Below are 24,026 nucleotides of genomic sequence, written 5' to 3' on the forward strand. Positions count from 1 at the left end.
TCTAATGGGATTGAATATTTCAGTTCATTTTTAAGAAGTGACAACCCGCTGCTGGCGAAGAAATGCACTTTGGTTCGGTGTTTGGCATATAACTGACCGTTAGAAAAATGACACGTTGCAAAATTTTAAAAGCTTATAACTCACTTAATATTCGACCGATCGAAAAATGGAAAACACTTTTCCATATTAGTTTTTCACAAAGAAATCACGTGTGTAATTATTGGGCGGTCGATAGTTATCACCCTGTATAATAGCAGTTGTATTCAGGGCCGTCTTAAGAGTATCATGGGCCCCCGGACCAATTGATTTTTCTGAGACCCTACCAAACACCTTCTCGAAAATTTCAACCACATCTAATTTTTGTGAGGCCCTTCATCGCTTGAGGTTCCCGGGCCATGCCTTAAGACGGCACTGGCTGTATTGGATTATCTCCATGTGTCGAGAGGGGGGGGGGGAAGGGAAATTTGAGAAAGGAAAAACTATAAAAATAATTATATAAACGCGTATAGTTTTTCTGAAAAAATTTCGGAGGGGAAAAATGATTACCGTATCGTGACTGTGGTTTGATGGGTTGCCATAACTAACGTGGACATAATTATCACGAAAAAATACGCCAACTTGACAATGTTCCCGAATTATGTCTTTTGTTATATGACTTTGGCCAGGGATGGCCGGCCACTTGGCCGATTTTAGGCTTTGGGAGTAACAGTTATGCAAACGCAATTTTAATTAGAAAAAGTATAAAAATAACGCTCCTATACTTTAGGTGTGTAATGCATTTTACAATGGGCTGTATATTTACCTCCTCCTAACTCCCGCTCTGTCTCAACTGTATATTTACCGACATTCCCCCTAATTCAACTTTTTATACGGTGGCCTTGTTCATTTAAGTTCTAATTATGAACTGGTTCTAATTATGGCACTGTTGTTAGTTACAAGACGTCCTCCATTTTGATGTAATTTCAAGCGTCCCCATACGTTTTGGAAAATTCGCCCTTTTGTCCTCTCCTTTCCAGGTTTTCGAAATTATTTTCTTAGAATTTTTTTCCCACTGCAAAATATACATCTCTTCATTGACATGAATTTTTGTGTCCCCCCCCCCCCATTGCCCAATAGTTTTCGAAATTCCCAAAAAGTTTCTGGTTATTCCGTTTTCTACGGTTCTATTCTAGTTGAGAAAAATTATTCTTCTCTCTGGCCAATTTTATTAGTCAAAATTGTGACGCCATCTATTATGAAAATTGAGAAAATCGAAGTCATTAAGGGTGCGCGTGCAGGTGTCCTCTTTTCGCAGTTTTTCAACCTGGCAACCCTGTGTAATGCCTAATAGTCTGAGTGCGTATCTAGCCTTGGGTTACCAGGGTTCCTTGGTTCCTGCCGTGAGGATTTCCGCCCATGGCAGAAACAGAAAAAATTCTGGGAATTTCCGACGACTATTGGTGAATGCGTGTAAAAAGAAACACTCCTACCAATATATATTACGATAAATATAGATCTATTTTGTTACCATCTCACATACTACTACTACTACTACTACTACCAAACCGTACGCGCACACTTCATCCATATTACTATTCGGAATTTCTAGCTAATAGGTACATGTCGGAATGTTCTTTCTGTATGTATTGTGAACGGGAAGTATGTTTCTGTGGAATGATTGTTAATTGTTTCATTGTTAAATGTTCAGTCATCTGTCTACCGAATTCGGAAAAACCAAAACACTAGTTCAGCGATGCTTTGAGATGACTGAAGGAACCAAGCTTACCTTTCGAGAGTTTCAGAAAAAAAAATATCTCAACATCGTACCCTGCATCATGTTCATCAATGTAACTCCTTTTGACTCTCACCAAAGAATACTTGATTCTACTTGAAGTAAACTGCGGGCTGATTGCATTATTGAACGTGACAATTGAGAAGTTAGCTCACGAATAGGAGACCCCAGTTGTCGAATAAATTGTTTTGAAGGAGATAACGGAACTGTAATTGAATAAGCACAACATTCAAGAACTAATGGTGGAACATGGAAAGGAGTTGTCCAAAGACGAACTGATGGATCCCCTTTGCGTGTAACAGTAAGAACTTATGGACAGAATCTCGTTTGAAGAAGAGAAAGAGAGAAATGAGGAGAATATTATTGACTGAATGCCATTTCCATTTGTCATTTTTATGTGAATGAGTAATTGTGGAATGAATCATCCGAGTTTACATTATTTCCTACGGGGAAGTGTGATTGGATATTCGAGTGATTCAAATAACGAGCACGAAGCTCCACTTTATTTTTTATGATGGTTTCTCTGATGAATTAAGTGCACACATTCACTTCATTTCCCGTCATTTTTCTAAATTTTTCAGTAACTTCAGTCATCAATGGCAGTTCTGGCTACCTTTGACATGATTATTGGCAACATTTGGTGATTTCCTGTATTTTCTTGTTTTTGAGATCCAGAATTTCAGCATTTTAATAGAGGAAGTATGGTCAGCTAATACATATTTGTCATTTGAATTCATTTATCATTACCAATTTACGGGAATGATAAAGTGACCGAGCTTTAGCCGGTGGGAGCTCTAATCCTGGTAAAACCCGAGACATAACGGAATTTACTGATAAAACATGGTAACCTTAAAAAAATATTTTCAGAGGCTAATATATGTAGCGTCGGATTTTAAGGCAACGGATAAAATCACTTCATCACTCCAAACTATTGAGTCTTTTGCTACGATATTGAGCAGTGTTCTTCAACGTCTTTCTCATTACAGACAGCTCAAATAAGTGAAGATTTTCGCGAACCGGCATAAATCGGAGAAATATTTTGTTAACTGGCGAAAAAAAAAATTTGGAGAAAAATTTCTAAACCTTCTGATCTTCCCCGTAAAGTTATGACTTCTGCTATCACCTACGGAATAAAAGCAAACTCTATCCGTTACAGTTCTTAAAATAAAATGATTGTTCGTCTTAAACCGATGTGCCGTATAAATATACGCAGTAAATAGTTTAAAGCCGAACGTGTCTTGGTTTCTCTACTTAAATAGAGATATTGATCAGTCAATGGCAAAATGGTTGCTTAAAAACAACCATCGGTGATTTTTTTAAATATTATATGAAACCCTTTACATAATATATTTTCACTACTACAATAAAATATCAATATACGGTAATGATTTACATTGGCTCAATTTGCAGAAGTTATAACATCTTTATCACAGCAGATTACACATATTTTTAAATAATAAATCTCGAAGATTGCAAATATTCTCAAAATCGTCAATATTAAATAATCCAATTTCACTAAAATTTAACTTTCAGAACACCAATACTATGTTATTTATTTATTATTATTTTATTTTTTTTTTTTTTTTTTTTTGGTGTTTGCAGAAACTCAAAAACATATTAACCGTGTTTTAACTCATAAAATGTACACAAGTATTCAGCTTGAAAATTAAAAAAATTATAGTTTTATATTACATGTTGTTCATTTTCATTCTGATTACTGGTTTAAAACCATCAACCATTTTATTTTAGGAATTTTATTACATGGTTTTATTTTCATTCAATAGGTGGCAGGAGGATGCTAACGCAAAGTTTTTTGTTTCAAGCAATATTTATACGCAATTTCCTATAAAAGTTTTTCAAAATTTTTTATCAGTTCGGGAAAGAGAGTAGAAAATTCGAACTCATTCACCAATGTCAAGGCAACAGAATTTTTGACACATACGTTCGGGAGTAATATTAAAATTAAAGAAACGAAAGAGTATTTATTTTTACTTACTTTTTTTTATATTCCCCCGTCCGGCATGTTTAAAAGAAATACATGCCCGATCAAATTTTTTACAAACCATGGACATGTCGGGTAATAGAGGTTTCAATGCAGTCACAAATCTTTTGACTAAAAAATGAAATCTACAAAGTTGCAATCGCGATAATCTAAGAATACTGCTTATAGAAATAGAACACGGCATAAGCAAATTGATGACGACCCGTCAGATCCACTCTTCCTATTAGGGTTTTTATTTGTCATTGTGTTTGCAGTTTTCTAAATAACACTATCATAAATAGATATTTTTTTAAGTTCGATGCGGGTATTACTTTCACTGAATGAATGAACGCCAGGGTCTCTGCCACCTGACTTATCCCGTTGCCGAGATCTCTTCCAGCCCAGCTTCGTGGTAGAGTCTGGAACAAAGTGAGTGTGTACACCTAACAGTCCGAGTGTGTAGCTAGCCATCTATACCTTTCAGTGCTGCCATCTATACTTCAAATTGTGAGCGAAGTGTAATGATTGAATATTTGTAACGTTGTAGGCCTGCTGCTCTCTGTGGCGAGACTTTTTAACTGGAAGATCGGCTCGCATTCGCGCCTTGAAGCTGGGAACCACAGAAAACCAACTTCAGCCGACCACCACTGTGGGGTTCGAACCCGGATCCTCGCATCGCGAGTCCGTCACTATAACCACTCGACCACCACAGCGGCGGTATTACTTTGACTGTGTTATGTATATAATATGAATCTTACAATTTTATAATTCCCAAAACAGTTCTGCTTATGAAATTTAGTGTAATTACCTAATTGTTTCCGAAGTCAACAATTTTTATAATAACCTGCTGCAATGTAATGATGCAAAAAAATCGAAAATTTTGTATCGCATCTTTCAATTTTTTTTTTGTGTGTATCGATTTTTAACGTCATTTCCAATTGGGCGATGAGAAAGCTTTTATTTGAAAAGGGTATGGTAGGCCAAATAAGTTTGGAAAAAACACCGATTTCGATTTTGTTCAGTCAGACCATCAGAATTTGTGTAGTCTTTTGTATTTAGTACATTTTGCCACGCGTTCTAGTTATTTGTTACATCCAATATCATTGCGTAATGCATGCGATAATAATAAGGCAAATACGGGCGATAAACAATAAATCAAGAATAAATGATAAATAAGAATGAATTTTGTTGAGCGATTAATATTGAACAAATTTCGTTCAATAAATAAGAGAAATAATACTAAATTTATTTTTTCAGTGATGGTGAGTAAATTTTGTTCAATAAATAAGTATAATGAAGAATAAATTTTGTTCAGTGATAATCAATAATTATCTGACTTAAATACAACAATTAAATAAGTAGAAATCGTCTATCGCTTGATTGAGTGGGAGCAGCGTGGATAAGACGGGGGGGGGGGGAGTACAAGAAAAACATATAATCCGAAGAGGGCTATGGTGGCTGAAAAGGTTACAGGGTGTCCCATAAATTGATAAATATAGTTTAGAGATTTCAAAAATTGATAATCGTTACATATGAATGTGGTTTGGGAAAAGATTATTCGCACGAAACGGGATTTTTTGGTACAGAAAAGAATTAGTTCAAATTTTCGTCGATAGATGGGCAAAAGCAAATCACTGGAAATACGCAAAAAAAAGTCCTACAAAATGCAGGGTGTGTGATTTGTAGCATATTTCAGAATTTATCCTGTTACTGGCGCTTACGTAACGTTTTCATTGTGACGTTGACCATTTGATCATTTTTGTCGCACCACGGTCATTTTCTACACACGAGGGTTAGTTTTAGACCGGGACCTACAATTTATTGACGATTCCGAACGGCAGGCTTGTTTTTTTTTTCTTTTTTTTTTTTGCACTCATCGAGACGTTGGTGCCCTAACTCCTCGATGGGGGATTCACAGTGGTAGCAATTGTTTCTGTGGTCATGTCGCCGTTTCTGTTGTACCCCTGTGTCAGGAAAGTTTTCTGACAAGAACGAACCGGGTATCGAACTCGCGACACTTCTGAACATCCTTCGGAACTTTAGGTGAGTATGTTATCGACCTAGGCTACCGCGCCCCTTTGTGACGTTGACATCGGTGGATATACTACATTAGTGGTGAAGTGGTTTAACCTGAGCTTCCAATCGCCGGCTGAATTTTTACGGACGTTAGAGACACAGAAGAGATTGAAGTAAAATTCAGGTCCAATCAATGCTGTCGGACGTTTTGTGCAGCTCCTTACATCGATAAAAATTTCAACTAATTCTTTGCTTTACTAAAGAAAATCCCAAAATTACTAAAAAAAAAATCTTTGCTTCAATAAATCCTTCAATTTTTATGAATTTTTTAACTACTCACGAGTTTATGGCACACCCTGTATTTTATTCTACCTATGCAAAAACAAAGATCTTGTTTCATTCAGAAGGAAAACTTGAGGGAAAAAATGAGAGGCGTGTATTACTATTATGATAATGAAGATTTAGTAGCCATAAATTTATTTGTGACTCGAGTCAACACTCCGTTCGGCAAACTGTTGATTCTAAAAAGCACGTGTGTGTCACGGCGTGCACTCACACACATACACTGTGTGCCGCGACACTTCAAGGGTGACGCGAGTCGCCTTAGGAATATGCTACAGGTGTGATTGCACCGCCCCTCCCCCCTCACAGTAACAGAAATTATTTCGAATGTAATTTCGCTTCAATCATGAAATTGTTTATGGAATAATAAATTATGTGAATCATTGGTGAATATCATTCGATCCCGCGATTACTTTTGAAGGTGGTTACTAATGAATGTGGTCTTTCATGAAATCAGCGATGGGTGTCACGAGACATTTTCGAAAAACTTCATTAATTAAGTTAGTGATCACTCGGCTGACATGTCATGTTTTAATTAAGGGATATCATTAGAGTGACCATACGTCCCGTATTTCCTGGGACAGTCCCGGTTTTTTCGTGTGTTTTTTTGCCGTTCCGAATTTTTAGCGAAAATGTCCCGGTTTATCCCGTTTTTTACACGAAGCATACTCGACGTTTTATTCTTTATTGAAAAGTCAAAGAATTAACTTATTTTCCCACTCATAAACTATATTATGATAATTACAATTATAAATAAGAATATAAATCTTTCACATTTGTCTTGGTGAACGTTTATTTGGTGGAATTCATTTAAATCCACTGCAATTTGCAGTAATGCTTCATTTCCCGCCATTTTTATTTTTACGTAGTAATTTCTCCAATATTTGGCAACTTTGTTTAATTTTGGTGATAATTTGCGATGTCCCGTATTTTCCCGTATTTGGAATTCTGATTTCTCGTATTTCTTTCGCGGAAATATGGTCAGCCTAGGTATCATTAACTTGCCTTGGGATACCACAATGGTGCACTGAAATATTTTGAATACCAGTATCACATTCCTAGGAGTAAAACGGTCGCAAACTTTACCACACTATCGTATTATTATCGACAGGTATGCGGTAGCCCAGGTCGATAATATACTAGCCAAAAGTACCAAAAAATGTTTAGAGGTGGAAGTTCGATACCCAATTCGTCCTTGTCAGAAACTTTCCTGACGCGGCGACACAACAGAAACGGTGATAACATGACCACTGAAATTATTGCTGTCACGGGAACGAGGTAGGTTCATTTAGTTACAACCTCTACATGAGTATAAACAGACCGAAAAAAAATGTCGTACGCTGCCGTTTGGAATCGGCAATAAATTTAAAGTCCCGATCTTAGTACTCGTGTGCAGAAAATGGCCATGTGTGATCAAAATGTTCAATTAATATCGGCAGAAAAATACATGATTTCAGGGCTGAAGTTATCCGAAGATAATGTCTAATATCGAGAGAACCACGCCTGAGTAGTTATGAAAGTGCTCTACCGTTGATAGTGGATCGCTCCACGTTTCCCTTCAACGTCACTTATGAGCATTGTCGAGAATCGCTTTGAAGCTCTTTTTCTTTCTTTTTCACAGCAGTCACGCGCTGCCTGCCACTCTACATATAGACGCCACAACATAACGTTCAGTGAGTGCTTAGGTTAGCTTAATTTAAATCAGTGGGGCCTATTACATAAACACAGTATAAGAACTGAATGGAAAGGGGAGCGTCCCACATCCGTATCAACGGAATATCTCTGCGGCAATTGATTTAATAACATCCAAAAATGCTACCAAATACTTGGCAAGAGATCGAATACCGTTTGGACACCTGCAGACCCACTAATGGTGAACGCGTAGAACTTCATTAACCTGCAAAGAAACTTCAGGAGGAGTTTGCCCTGATAAAAATACAACTATAAAATTCATAACTAATCATGAGTGGTTCTCTCATTATAAGTCATTACTTTAGTCTGTACGCAATGTATATTTTTGTTGCATATGCCTAAAAAGATTTTTCCCAAAATGGGCGTAATAGTACCCCTGAGAAAAACACCCCTAAAAACAGCTGGCTGGAAGGGAGGGGCGCAGAAAGCCGTGAAAAAAATTCGGATGTAAAGAAATGAAGTTTTTAAGACAAATGTGGTGTTGTGATTGCTTTTACATTCCAGCAGTATCTTCCAAAAATCTTAGGCCATCTCAATGCACGGGAACCTCCAGCCATGAGCCGGGGGAGCCATTATGTTCATAAAGAGGGGGCTACATGATGAGATCTGGTTGAGATGCTTTTTTTGAGAGAATGTTGTTGACGTGTGATGTAATTACTTTCAGCTTATTACGAGGTCCAGAAACATGACACGGTAATGCATAACCCCCCCCCCCCCCTCCCAAGAACGAAGTTGATTGAACCCTAGTCCGGAGATAGACCTCCTTGTAAAATTGTTAGCTGATTATAAATTTACTATATAAAAACCAATTCAGTAACTAAAAGGATTCAACTTCTGGATGAAGAGGGGGGGGGTTACTACGAGAAAAAAATATGGTGCAATGGAGGGCTTGGACTAAAAAAAAAGATTAAGAAACACTGGCATAGTATATAGTTGAAGAGTCAGTAAAAGGAGTACCCTAAAAATTGCGAAAGATGTTCTTACACATAAGCGTCTATCAGTTTATATATACAGGGTGAATCAGAAAACATGGGGAGAACTTTAAGAGATGGTTGCGCACACAAAAACAAACCAAAATAAATAAATAAATAAAATATTATTCCTATTTTGTTTTATTTTTATTTATTTTTGTTTGTTTTTGTGTGTGCAACCATCTCTTAAAGTTTTCCCCATGTTTTCTGATTAACCCTGTATATAGCCTATAGATTGATTATATACATATTATCCTAATTTCTATAACAAGGCTCGCAATAACGGTGATGTTACGTCACCGAAATTTCGAACTAGTAACGTAAATTCAAGGGCATTTCACAAACCAAACAAAAAAAACCGCCGTATTCGTTTATATATCTATATATTTTTTCTTCTCTTCCAGTGATAAGGGTGAATACAAATATGGTTTTTTTCCTATATCCCGTGTCAAAGATAACCCAGAGTTTCAACAGGGTGTAATAAATATCTCGTAGAGAGCTACCACATCTAAGAAAAACAAGCACATCCTCATTCTAATACAGTCTCAACAAAACACAATGTAAAGACTTATCAAAACGGTTTGAATCCGAAGGTTGAGAGCATCACCACCACTAACAACTATGGCTAATTTATTGAGTTTTCTTCCAACGAGTGGATAATTTGCAATTCCAAAAGCCTCTTATCTGTTCATGGTGACCTTAAACTATGTTACGAAAAGCTGAAAAACCTATTAGGGCTTTTATTTTGTTGGCTGTACCTGTTCAGTTACCAACTAGCTGTACCCTAGTCACTTTTGCTTGGGCTTTCATTTCGATATCAATTGGTTTATTCTAAATTTAGTCCATCGATATTAAATTGTGCTCCATAAGGGATAATACAGCTTTGACTCAAGTTCCACGATAGCTGAAAAAAATAATTAAAATCTAATTTAATTTCATTTATTAACAATTACTTCTTCAAAAGTAGTGAAGACGGTGTCTGTTTCGGATTTATTTGTGTGATATCCGTGATGGCATCGGTCGAAGGACCCGATAGAGGCAGAGCGTGGTTGATAGCATTTGCGGCATGCATCATCAACATGATTCTGTCCGGAATATCCAGGATGATCGGGATTTTATACGTCGCCGTCATAGACGAGTATGGAGTTAGCAGGCAAGAGGCGACTATTCCATTTTCCGTGCGGAACTCTATACGAAGTTTAGCAGGTGAGTCATTGGCAATCATTGACGCTGACTTCATTTCCAGATTGTTCTTTTCTGAAATAATTATGAAGGCATGAAAATCCCTGTTCTCAGATGCATCCGTGAGAGACAAGTCAATCTTATTACTTTCTCCAGCAGGGCATTGAAATCAAAATTGTCTGGAAAAACAACGGCAATTACTAACGAATTTTCATTTTAGTAGTAAAAGACAAGCTGGCCGAACGCGATACGTGACTGTAGAAACGTATATGGTGGAAGTGCATTTCTTTCAAGAATGATATCTATCTTGAAAAACGTAAAAATACACCTACATTTTGTTTCTACATGATGTTGTTTCGGTAATTATTATTATGTATCGCCATTAACAGATTTTATAACTATCATTAATAATTATTCCAGCATTTTCCAACCTCTCAAGTTCCAAATACCCCTTGGAAATGCGTAGGTAATGCGTGTACCCCTTAGATATGCGTAGAAGTTTACGTACCCAAAGAAATATGTTCAGGGCATTTGTACTTCTTGATATGCAACAAATTCTTGCGTATTCCTAAAAATGCGTATAAGAGCTTACTTGTATCCTTAATATTTTCAGTAGCCATGTGCACAAACTTGAAATACGTTTTTCACTCGTTTTTTCCGGCATTGCTGATTATTTCTTCGTGTATGATGTGTACCCCGTATTCCGTGGAATATTTTCAATTGAAACAATACACTAACATAGCAATTTAATTAATTAAAGTGGATTATTAATTATCTAAAATGGTAATTTAAGGTTAACATTTTGCTTTGATTTTAATGTTTTCTATACTGCTGCTTAGCAAAGCTACTTGCTTAGCAGAATTGAATAGTTTTACCTTGAATTTTATTTCCAATTTTATTAATTCTGCGCGATTTTATATGGCACCGACGCGGAATCACTTCTTTCTAGATAAAAAGAAAGTATTGTATTTACATGGCTATATTTTGTACTGAAGTGACAGTAAAATATATGTGCTTTCTAAAATACTAAAAAAAAGAAACAATTGAGAAAATAAATTAGTATAATGGGTTTTTTTTTCTAATAAATATTTGCCATGTATAGTGTACATTCGAATAATATGGAGTACCGAGTTTTCTCTGCCTTCAGTTATAGCTTCCAAGTGAAACAGTGATAAACACCTTTAAAATGTCCCCACGATGCTGTAGATTCAATGTCGCTCGGTTGCCACCCTCATCACAGATTTTGAAGACGAATATTTGTTTTCCTACTTCCTGAAATTTACTCAAGCTAGTTATCGGAAGTGTTTATCGATTATTAGAAATGTGCCAATAATTTAAAAGTAAGCGCAATGTACGTACATCACAAGTATTGTATTTTATTGAGTTTTGCTCATTTAATTTTTGCTAGCGGTTCTTCCCGGTTAGATGGCATGCTATTTTTTCATAGATGGTGCGTCGAGTAATATGGAGGACTAGAGTAGAACTTGATTAATTAGGACTCTGTTAGTACGAATTTTACAGTTCGAACCCCTGCGAACTCCCCTTGAGAGTTTCCTATCGAATCAATGTTAAAATGTCTTGTTTAATTCGAACATTTTTCAATTTTTTCAGTTAATTCGAAGTTGAAGGGAAAAAAATTATAATTTTTTTATGAGAAAATTTAGTTCGGAAAAATTTTGAAAATTAGACTTTGTCACATTTGACAAAGTTTGACAATTATTAAACAACAAATTTTCAAAAAATAAATAAAATTTTGTTTTTCTTTGCTCTTTTTATTTATATAATTTGATGCCCATTTTATTATTGTTCAACTGGAGTGTATCAAGACTTTACCCCACTTAATAACGATTATGCTTTTCAACCTATAGGATCAAGGTACATAAAAACATAAATCATATAGTATTTGACTTCGTTAAAAATAATGATTATGAAATTATTTTAACAAATACGCTATAATCAGATATAAAATAGTTTTGTGAACTGCGTACGAAAAAAGAGAAAGAAATTGTAAAATGATGTACTATATGGTTGTTATTGTGCATGTAAGTATAATACATATATATATATGTGTATGGTATTACATGTAATGTACTAACTGATAATACGTATACGTATAATTTAATTATATAACCGTGATTATGACTCCCTAAATGAGAAATATAACATTTACCGTGTACCGTAATCTAACGTATACCGTAATCGTAAATATATAAATAAAAATGCAATATAAAACATGTCTAATCTTTATGAAAGCTGTTGTCTGAAACATATGGGATTATAACCCCCTTTAGACCTGCTGGAAGGACTTTTAAGTCCCTTGGGGTCACAGTTTCGTAACTGATGAAATTTTAATTATTGATAGTTATTATCATATATGAATGCTGATGATTAAATTGTAATTTGTAGTTACTTTGCAGATCAAGGGTAGATTAATTGAATAATTTGAATTTTGGATAAATCGAACTTTTCTCCAGTGAATTTGGATTTCCAATTAACCAAGCTCGACTCCATAAGTATTATCTGAGTTCGCCTAGAATATCTCTTCAAGATGGAAAGTTTAGTCAGATGGAAGAGGAAAGGTTGACGATGTGTATTCTGTTCTCTATGGGCCCATCTTGGCACTTTTAGGACAGAGGAGGAAGATGCATTTGTGAGTCTTGTGAATAGACTATGACACCATCTACAAAAACAAACGACGGAATTTTCATTTTTCATTGTCAATTACTCATTAAATCTTGTTTCTGATCACAAGTCAGATTATTTTTCTTCAGTTTGAACCCCTATATTCCATATTACCCAACAAAAATGGTTTTTAAATGTTTTTCCTTAAATATAATATTTATTTTCAAATACGAAACACTTATCAATGTAAAGACAAGAAACCAAATTTTAAAGAAATACAGATTTCAGATTTCTACCAAGTTTCGAATTGCAATATTAAGAAAAAATATAAAAGGAATTTCATATTACCAGAGAATGTACTATACAGGGTGTCCTGTAAGTGCAGGGTTGATAAGATAAGGGTAGCACAGCCCTTATCTTATCAACCGTCCGTCGTAGATGTATGATTGCAATGTAAAAATGCTTAAAAGGCGTTCAAAAATTACCCTGCACTAGTTTTGAAAGTGAAAATACAGTCTCACATAAAAAAAAATCTAAATTTTTATACGATTCCCCTGTGCTCTAACTTCCAGTTAGAAAGTTGTTGCCCTGTATCTCTTGATGCCAACCAAAAAAATCCCATATTTATAAGTGTAATATTCATAGAGATATTCAAGTTCGGGAAACGGAAGAAATTTGGGAAAGAACAGCGTTAAATGCGAGTAAAGCGGCTTTTCTGCATTTCGCGGTCTTCTTTCCCGAATTTTCTGTTCTTTGATTTCGAATATCTCTGTAAATATTGCACTTAGAAACATGTAATTTTTTTTTTTGGCATCAGGAGAGACAGGACAACAACTTTCTAATTGGAAATTACAGCCCGGGGGCACAGTATGAAAATTTAGCTATTTTATTTTGTCACACGGTATTTTCACTTAAACCAATACAGGGTAATTTTTTAACGCCTGTCGAGCATTTTGTAAATTGAACATATATATGTACGCCGAACAGTTCATGAGATAAAATCTAGGTTTGTTTTTTTAATTATTCTCAAATTCATTGCGAACTACAATAGCCTTCCATTTCACGTCACTGGCGATTTTCAGTAGTTTGGATAGATGGCAACTTTACTTGCCTATGGCAATTTTTTGCGATAATTGACGACAGCCATTATGAATCCTCGTTTCACCCCCCATATCCCCATATTTTTGTGAAGGAAATATGGTCAGCCTAGGCATTCATAGTGTTGTATGTACAGGGTGGGCAAAAAGTCCGTAGAAACTTTAAAAAATCATAAAAACCGGAAAAATAACCGAAATAAAAAACGGTTTGCAGGGTTAGCATCGCTGGGTCACGGAAATTTCTTTAAGACAGGAAAAAAAACAAAGGAACAGCCGACAAGGGGCACTGACGCACACAAGTCGAAGAAAAGATACGCAAATAACGAACAGAATGCCTCCAAACCGTTTATTACAGCAGTATGTGTTCCACATAACCACCACCACCACAGGGGATAACACATTGCAGGAGAGTCACAAATCCAGCAACGGCAGAGTGCAGCAGGTCCGCATACACGGTTTATAACGGTGAAGTGATTGTGGATTAGGAGCGCACGTTCTTATAACCGTCTGATTTGCATATTTCCACCGAAGTCGCTCGTACCAGTGCCAACTATCGACTGTTTTTAACAGTAGCTGATCGAAGATGAAGAAAAACTGAATAGTGGGCCGGGTTAGATATGGGGCCTCCGGTCAAGATAGTGGTAGGAGTAAATATGGGTTCAAAAGTGAGAAAGGTTCAGAAACCACCGCTGTAATGTTATTTTACGGCTGACATGACGCTTAAACTGGACAAAAACCACCGATGTATGAGAAATAAAAATTTCCCATAACAAGATAACTTTTTCTGGTATCGAAGTTTCTACTTCGACCATCGACATCTCGATCGGTCATGTAGCTGTTAACTATAGTCATTCAATGCACTCAAACCAGCTTCTCAGACTTGATGCCGCTGGTTTTGTTTTGGAACTTATCCCAAAATAATTAGCACGTATTTATTATTACGATCACCACGTACTTTGAGACACTGTGCTAAAATCACTTCGGTGACAAAGCCCGATTTCTCATTTTACCCTGTTCTGTTTACCCCACCGTAATGATAGTGAAAACATTGTCGGAATAAAGTGCCAAACCTATTTGAGAGGCACATTTCATACGCCTCTTCAACAACATCAGAATGTTCTGATGTTGATCGATATTGGAGCACAAATGTGAAGCCAAGTTATTTTAGAAACACTCTAGATAAGTCTAAAAGACGTGAACGACGGTTCTGGAGAAGTTTCCTGTTGAATTAGTCGCAAATGAAGAAATGAACTGACAGGAATCGCCTGTAACATCGCTGTAAAACTGTTTTCACTGTATACAGGACGCATTTACTAAGAAAGTCACTTTCAATCTGATTCGTTTCTAAAAATCTGAGCTATTCTGTGCGATCAAAGAATATTGCTTCGCGACCTCATCATCACACAGATCTAAACTGCAAAAAAATTCAAATTGTTGCAGCTACATTACCACTAGTACTAGTCAACCGTATATGCATCTCGTACGCATTGCTCTGAGTTATTTCTAACGAATCGGTATAAGTCGGAATGTATGTGAACCGATTGATTTTAAAAGGGGACTTTTGTGGCCTTAAAAATGCAGTAGTCCTCTTTAAGAAACAAGTGGTTCATGCAGAAAAAGATGTCCTCTCCACTTGTAAATACAAGATATACAAAAAAAAACTGGCTGCAATGTAAAGATACTGATTTTGGGAAAGAAAAATTCAACTCTGGTGAACTTGAACCACGTCCTCTCGCATACCGGAAGTGTGCACTACCACTGTGCTATAGAAGCAGGCAGAATGTTTCTTCCTCGGGGACATATGTGTGATGAACGGTAACATGCGATGGATGGTGACAGTAATCGTCTATTGGCGTAAATAACATTAATGCCTTCAAATGGCAACATATATGTCTCTTCACGGTTAATTCGGTGACTGAAGTCGCCGTTCATCATATGTACGCTCCAAGAAACGTATATTCTATCTGCTTTTATAGCAAAGTGATAGCGCACTCGTCTAGAATACGAGTAGGCTTTCGTTCGAGTTCCCGTAGAAGCGGAGATGAATTTTTGTCCAAAAATCTGCATCTGTACATAACAGCCAGTTTTCTGTGTATCCTGTCGGAATGTGTGTTCTGAATATATTTGTGGCCTTAATGTATTTATGTTGTCTTATGTTATGAATTTTTCGCATTTTTTCCGCAAATCTATGACATAGCTTTCTTCAATGAGGTGTTTATAAACATGAGCCATATTTACGTATTTTCAAGTACTGGTATTAGCATCTCTTCGCGGAATTAAAATGTTAATAATTGCTGTGCGATAAGACGGTGGGGATTTCAGAAGGAAAATCCGACTCTGATATCACTTATTTGTTCTTATAATTATCATTAACTGGCTAATAGTTTGACAGTGTTAATAATTGACAGTGTTAATCATAGTATACTACTCTCGAAATTATATGCTTACGGAATTAGAGGAAATGCATTTAGTATCATCAAATCTTATCTTGACAATAGAACCCAAATGGTAAAATGCAATAGCTTTCTGAGTAATGTCATGCAAATAAAAAAGGGAGTCCCTCAAGGATCGGTTATGGGCCCGCTGCTATTTATAATCTTTATTAACGATCTTTGTAACCTCGACATAGTAGGTAAAATTATAACCTTTGCTGATGACACAGTCATACTTTATTCAGGCACGGAATATTTGGCACTCACTAACATTATAAACAACGACCTCATCAAAATTAGAAATTGGTTTCAATGCAATGATTTATAAATAAATGTAACAAAAAGTAAATTTATAAATTTTTCTCTTCAATCCATTCCTCAAATCAACCATAATATAACTCTCCATGTATGTTCACACTTCACCTCGTGCACGTGCCAATGTCTTGAACAAGTAACATCCATTAAATACCTTGGCGTTCATATTGACCAAAATTTGAAATGGAAATCGCATATTAAATACCTTCAAACTCGGCTCCGTTTCATTTTATATAAGCTCTATCATCTGAAACCGTACATTAATAACCATTTCCTTATAACATTCTATTATTCAATGTTTCATTCATATTTAATGTATGGTCTCTCAGTTTGGGGAGGAGATTATCTAACTAATATTAAGCCTATTATTTCTCTCCAAAATAAAGCTATCAGATGCATCACTAATGATCATGTTACCCCTCTAATTGATCAATTTCATCGATTAAGAATTCTCCCAGTGCGTTACCTCTACTTTTATAAATCCTTATTAATAATAAAAAAACACCAATACTCCTTACCTCTTAACGTATCCCGTACTTCTGCTCGTCTAAATGCCATCTACTCACTGCCATTAGTTCATAAAAATATTCTTAAAAAACACTTTTGCTTTCGGATTCCAAAATTCTATAATAATCTACCCAGAGAAATCACTGACACTACTGCATTTACTTCCTTTAAAAAACGCCTCAAACTTTACCTACTCGAACTCATTAACATTGAGTCCCATTTCTGATTACATCCTCTAACATTATGCTTAATTAAATCATATCTTTAAATCACCTCCCATAATCCTGTACAAATTCATGTGTTGGCTCCATATTTATTATGTATATCGTTAACATGATATTCATATTTTTTTTTCTTTTGTGTATTTTGGGTAAATATTAAGTCTATATTAAGAACTCATGTTGATATTATTCATATGTAATTTTTATAGCACCTCCGCCGTTGCATGAGAATATTCTTTATTGTTTATATTGCAATTTTTAACATATTCATTTTTTGTTAATTATACTATTTTTATCTGTAACTACTACCTTTTTTAATAATATCACTGTACTATATTTTTTAAATCTATTCATTGTAACAACCAGTATGGGACATCTGTCTCCTTGGTTGCCAATAATATAATATAACATGTATTCACACAAATTTTAAAATAAATTTGAATTGAATTGAAATATAATAGTTGCTCAAAGGATGTTTATTTTTTATTGTAGGTCCATTAGTGGGTGTTGTCGGTCAGATGGTAGGTATAAGGACGATAACATTTGTCGGGGGTGTCGTAGCTGCTCTCGGTGCCTGCTTGTGCTCGATCGCTCCGAATATTACTTGGCTGACCATACTATGGGGAGCAGTGCACGGTAAGTTATTTGCGAATCCGAAGACGTGAGTGTCAGCTACTGAGCTGTTGTGTATCACTTCACGCTTGATACCAGCTGTACCTCAATTGTTTTTATTGGTGCAGGCTCCGGATTCGCATTCGCCAACACGTTGTTCCAAGTGATCGTCAACCAGTACTTCGAGAAATACAGAGCAACGGCATCCGGTTTGGCCTTATCTGGTGCCTGCGTGGGATCTCTGGCGTTTCCATTCCTGTTTGAAGCCATCATAAGCGCATATCGCCTTCCTGGAGCATTTCTCATCCTCGGCGGTGTCGTGATGCACGTTTTGCCAATGTCTTTGTTTTTGTGTTCACCGCCGTGGCTTAAGCAGAAGAAAGTCTCAAACAGTGAGCTGATCTATACTTTCTCTTTCCGTCTTTTTAGAATTGAATGTGAATCAAAATTTGTGAATTTTTTTTTAATTCATTATTTTGTCGATCAAATTACCACTGTAAGTGCCTTGCATTTGAAATTTGTCCATCCTGTAGCGCTCACTCTCTAAAGCCATTCTTACTCTCTAAGTTCGCACTGATACCAGTACCAGTTTTCGCCAATACGCATCCAGATGCGTGATTCAAGCATTGAAATTCATTTTTACTCCTTCGAACTTCGTTGAGTAAATAAAACACTTTTTTCAAATTTTAGATGATTTTTTTCAAAGTTATTTCTCACTGATAAAAAAAGTACCCCTCTTTTACAAAAATACTCCTTGAAGGTGAGAGAGAAGTAAAATTACTCTTCAAAATTATACTTTCTGACAACATTGATCAGTATTTGTCTTCCGAAGTGATACATTGTTATTTTCCCGTCTTTTCAGTTGTTAAAATACGAGTATAATAAGTAGTAATCGGATGGGGCACAGATACGGACTATTTGTGAAATTTTAAAAATCAGTTTGTTTCCCGCAAGCTCTTGGAGTTAATTCAAAGACATCTGAAATTTTGTAGACCAGTGTTTCTTAACCACCGGGCCGTGAGTGATTCACTGTTTCATTTTTTTTCCATTTGTTGCTCATTTTTCTTGTACATCACCGGGTCTTCCCCTCAACAAAAAAGAAATCCAACCGGCCGTAGGCTTCCAAAGGTTGAGAACCACTGTTATAGGCAATGCATTTTCTTGCTGCAGAAGGGACTCCCTTTTTTCCAAATCAATGATGGGTATATTTGCCGCATAACGGCCGTTCTTTGTAGAAGATCGAAAAGATGATGAACCACACATGACAGTGACATGACAAGATCGTTCAATATTCTCCGGGTTAGAGCCGTCTTTAGGTGTATGTGATAGGTGCCGCCGCTATGGGCCCACGCTTTGAGGTGGAACCATGCTTTTGATAATTTAAATGAAAATATATGCGTCAATAAAACATTTTTGTTGCGGCAAAACAAGATGAATGAGCTTCAGGTATAAAAATACAGTTAAAATGTTAATGTGAGGAATCAACGAGAATTATTCGTATTGATAAGGGACTCGATGCTATTACCAGGGGAGAGTAGGCGTGTGTTTCAAGTACCCTTTGTTCAATCAAAATCTTAAGGGAAGAACTCAGGAAGATTTTACTTGTTGTGACAGAGGAAATTTTTGTTTGCCATGTTGACCACGCGCTTATTATCTCGCTTCAAAGCCAACGTCAGGTAAGGGTAGCACTTTTCCGGGTGAAAATCTTCGGATTTGCTTCCAAAGCCCTCCTCGGGGTTTTAGAATCTACAGATTTAGCTTGCCTGACTTTAAGGTTATTACACCCCTGCAAAATTTCTTGAACATTCTGGTGGCAGTGTTGCACACTAACCCTGGTGGCATTGCTATAGTTAACTAAGCAAAGCTCAATCTATGATGGCGACATTTACTGGTATATCTGTTTTAGGTAAAATTTTTTATGACACACACAGACATATTGCAAAGAGTTTAAATCGCCTCATTAATTTCTAAAATCCGTTAATCCATTAGATGCTTAAAAAATAAATAAAAATTTCAAGGAAAATTTGTAAAACTCGTTCTCACTATATGAACTTTTACGATTTCTATCTTATAATCCATCCAACACACGTGTTCTTCCTCTTGTAATATATACAGAAACCGAAGAAAACTTGGAATCGGCTGTCCCACCATCGTCCAACACAAACCAAACTCAAGAAGCTTCTCACATCAGAGATCCACAATCGGTACCAAAGTACGATGACGAAGAAGACGAGGAAGAATTTCAGAGACGGAATATACTACGTTCGACTTCTATCAGCGATTACCCCGAAGACCGGTTCCAGGTTTTGAGCGCCGAGCGTTCTTCCGTACGTTCGAGGAAGTCACACCAATGCCAACAAGACGAGCAACACTATAACCAGCAGGCGAATGGCAAGTGTCCAGCCGTCAGATGCGTCTCTTACGTCATCAAAGAAGTGAGTGTACGATGATTAGAGCTCCTTGAAACACCGTTGGCTCATCCGTCATCTTTGAGAAAAGTGTGACGTCAATATAATTATAGCCAATATTATAGCCAATCACTGTTCTCTATCCGGCTTTTTTTTCAGCGATTTTCCGAGAGAGACATCACTTGGAGTGACAAACCTGTTCTTTTCTCAAAGATGTACGACGAGTCCGCTTTTCATTATAGGATCCAGTTATGATTATTACTAGGGGGGTTATGATTAATGTTTGGGGCATATTTCTTGCGTTTTATGGAGCATATTCTAGTGTTGTTGTTGTTTTTTTTTGCATAATGGCATTTTTTCATATGTGTAAGAGCATTTTCAAGCAGTTTTTATGTCATAAAAATCATAGCCCTAATTATTACGATACGAGATTTTTTTTTATGTTGTATTTCCACGCAATTTTTTCTGTTCTTACTCTAGGAAGATTCCCCACCGAAAAAAACCGAGGACGATACCGGTTTCTCAGCCACTACGATGGGCAACCAACCTTGGCCCACCATTGAGTCAAATCATTCGGTTGACAATCTGCAAAATCAACTTCCCGAAGTTCCTGGAAGTGTTCAAGCTGATAAAGGAGAGGAAGAGCAAAGGAAGAAGATGGAAAAGAAAAGCCTGTTGGCCAGTCTCCTGAGCGTCTTGCTTCTTCACAAGAATCCGGTATACGTATTGATAAGTGTGTCCATTTCGACCTACGTACTGATATTCATACCCATCCTGACGGTCATTATTGACTACGGTAAGGACAAAGGAATGACCGACGCAGAAGGCAAATACCTCATCAATGCATTAGCCGTGGGAGATCTTTTCGGTAATTCCCACTAATTATTCTGAGATGATTTTGGATGATTCTTCGGATTTTGTGGCCACACCTGATATTTCTGTTTCTATTATACAGGCAGGTTGTGTTTCGGCTGGGTGACGGACAAGAAGTTCATGGCGATCTTCAAGTTCATGGCTCTGTGTCACGTCTTGCAAGGAGGTATCGTGGCGATGTTTCCTCTGTCGGGGTCTTTGTTCACCTTCATGTTTTTACTGGGACTTTACGGGTTGACGGCTGGAATGGTGCTGGTGCATTTCCCCATACTAGTTCTGAAGTACGTGTCCGTGGACAATCAGGCTGTTGCTATGGGAACCGCCGGCTTTCTATCTGGGATAGTTACGAACGGAATTCCACCAATGATAGGTTAGACTACCATTGCTTACTGATTCGAACGACAAGTTAGCTTTTCCGAAATTTAACGTGGTTTTTTTTTCTTTTACTGAGTTATATGGGTAGTTGGAATGAAACTAAAGGTCAACAATGCTGCAGGGAGTGCTTCCACATTCTAATTCGGACAGCAGCAATCATGCATGGTTCGGTATTTTCTGCAACAGCACAGAGTGTGGCTAATCTAGGCACGTGACACCTGAGCTGGGGCCATTTAGCAAATACAAATACAAAAACAACGCCACAACAGGCAAAATGCCCAACGAGGTGGCTGATAAAAAGATGCCCATAAAAATATGGTTGTCATATATTTCAAAAATACAGCAACGAATTAAAAATGCAATTAACAAAAATTATAAACGATATATACACGTGATAAAATATTATACAATGCCCATAAAGAATACTTATGGTTGTCTTATTCTAAGAATGGATAGAGCTTCTCGATTTACCCCAACATGTTTATCGTATTTCTTTTTAAACGTGTCAATTGTGTTACGATTTACTACCTCCGGGGGTAAGCTACTCCATTTATTAACAACCCTATGAGAGGAAAATTCCCGGCGACACCATAGCCTTGCATTGTCCCTCACCAATCGATACTGGTGTCCCCTTGTAAAAGCAGTCGATTGGCAGTGTACTAAAAGTTCATGGTCCATCCTATCTAACCCATTGAACATTTTGAACACTTTGATCATATCTCCTCGACACCTGCGTTCGTCCAATGTAAACATTTTCAAAAAATGAAGTCTATCTTCATAACTCAAGCCCCGTGTGCCAATTAGGACACGTGTAGCTCTTCTCTGCACCCCTTCAACCAAGTCTATGTTCCTCTGTAGGTATGGTCTCCAAAACCTTACTGCGTACTCCAGTCCAGGACGAACTAAGCCTCGAAAAAGCGGAAGAATGACTTTAGGAGAACGCGAAGAGACCTTTTTGAAAATGAGACCAAGCATTCTATTCGCTTTTTTTGACCACCGCTGAACAATGTTCAGAAAACCTAAGCCGCTCGTCAATGAGAATTCCCAAATCGGTGACCCTGGTTGCATCCGGGATAGTGACACCATTCAACTCGTTAGAGAACCGTGGGTTGTTCGAACCAAAATGAGCGACCATGCATTTATCAACGCTAAACGTCAGGCTCCATTCATTTGCCCATGCTGCAATCCTGTTTAAGTTGGTCTGGAGCGACTCCCTATCGCTTTGATTCCCGATTACCCCCATTAGCTTCACATCATCTGCGAATTTGCTAGTAATCCCATCGATACCCTGATCGAGTTTATCGATAAAAAGTTTAAAAAGTATGGAGCCAAGGACATTTCCTTGAGGAACTTCACTTGTGACGTCTGTCCAACCAGAGTATTCCCCGTTCACCATAACTCGTTGCGACCTATCTCTTAACCACGATTCTATCCAATTCAGAAAGTTGCCCTCAATTCCAATAACGTGTAAACGCTTCAAGAGTTTACCATGTTGGACCCGATCGAATGTCTTCTGGAAATCAAGGTAAACAACATCTACATTTTTGCTCTTACCCAAAGCCTTAGTCACGTGATCATAGAAGCAAAGGAGGTTAGTTACACATGACTTCCCCTTCCTTAGCAATATTGATGCGTGATGTAATGAAAACAGCGCACAAGCATTGAATCATGCCAAATAGCATTCGTTTGGAGACGCATTAATACTGCTCCACCCCCCCCCCCCCGTCTGTGCTGTTACCACGAATAACCGATTCATGCGATGCTGCCACGTCTTGGTTCACTGCGTCAAATACCTGAGTCGTTGTCTATTTCGGCAATATTCCATTCGAACAACCCCGTAGAATTAATTGCTACACATTTTCTAGTAATGCACGTAATTCTAGTAGTGATTGTGAAAATTTCCTATGAACTTTGTCGGTCTTTGTCATTTTTTTCAGGTCATTTCAGGGACAAGATCGGGTCGTACGATGGTATGTTCTACTTCATTGGCACAATATCATTGGTTTCGGGTGCCGTTTGGTTATTGGAACCACTTATGGCAAGGAAACTGCGTAAGAAAGAAGCCAGGCGAATCGCACTGAAGAGGTGATTAGCCCTAGTGAGGTACGAAAAAGGGGAAAAAAAATTTCTAGATATTAAAATATATGTTGTGTGTTCACATACATGTGGAAAGCTCACAAACCACAGAGCTCATGTGCCCGCAACAATTAGCATAAAAATGAGGTTGAACTCATTATCTGTATATAATAGATAAAGAAATAGTATTGAACAGAATTTCATGTGTGAATGCATGTTGTGCACGTTATTTTATTTTTTATGCAACATGGATTTATACTATGTTCTTGTGTAATTTTTGAAATATCATGTTCTACCAACAGAAATTTGTACGACTTTGTAAGTGAATCCATATATATATATTGGTCTATTCGAAATAAAGTGTTGTTTTAGTTTTGAAATGTTTCGGTTTTTCTTAATTTTCAATGAATTATATGCGAAAAATGTTCAGAATTAAAAAAAAAATCAATAATATGTATTTGCTTTGATATAAATTATAATACATCCCGACCTGTTTAAGGCGATGCCCCACCACAAAGCATATCTGAAATCTT

General features: G+C 36.9%; 1 protein-coding gene across 1 annotated transcript; it reads left to right on the forward strand.

The window, feature by feature from the left end:
- Positions 1–9,488: 9,488 nt before the first annotated feature.
- LOC149085668 (monocarboxylate transporter 9-like) lies at positions 9,489–23,870 on the forward strand. Its single transcript, XM_089232504.1, has 7 exons — positions 9,489–9,979; positions 17,642–17,785; positions 17,890–18,153; positions 19,877–20,196; positions 20,650–21,037; positions 21,125–21,412; positions 23,355–23,870. Exons 1-7 carry the CDS (start codon positions 9,784–9,786, stop codon positions 23,504–23,506), a joined length of 1,752 nt encoding a protein of 583 aa, XP_089088630.1. The 5' UTR covers positions 9,489–9,783; the 3' UTR covers positions 23,507–23,870.
- The last annotated feature ends 156 nt before the right edge of the window (positions 23,871–24,026 follow it).

This window comes from Pholcus phalangioides, unplaced genomic scaffold (assembly GCF_987345545.1).
Source record: "Pholcus phalangioides strain wild (caught in Gottingen) unplaced genomic scaffold, Ppha-v1.0 ptg000006l_1, whole genome shotgun sequence".
NCBI classification, from domain to species: domain Eukaryota; kingdom Metazoa; phylum Arthropoda; class Arachnida; order Araneae; family Pholcidae; genus Pholcus; species Pholcus phalangioides.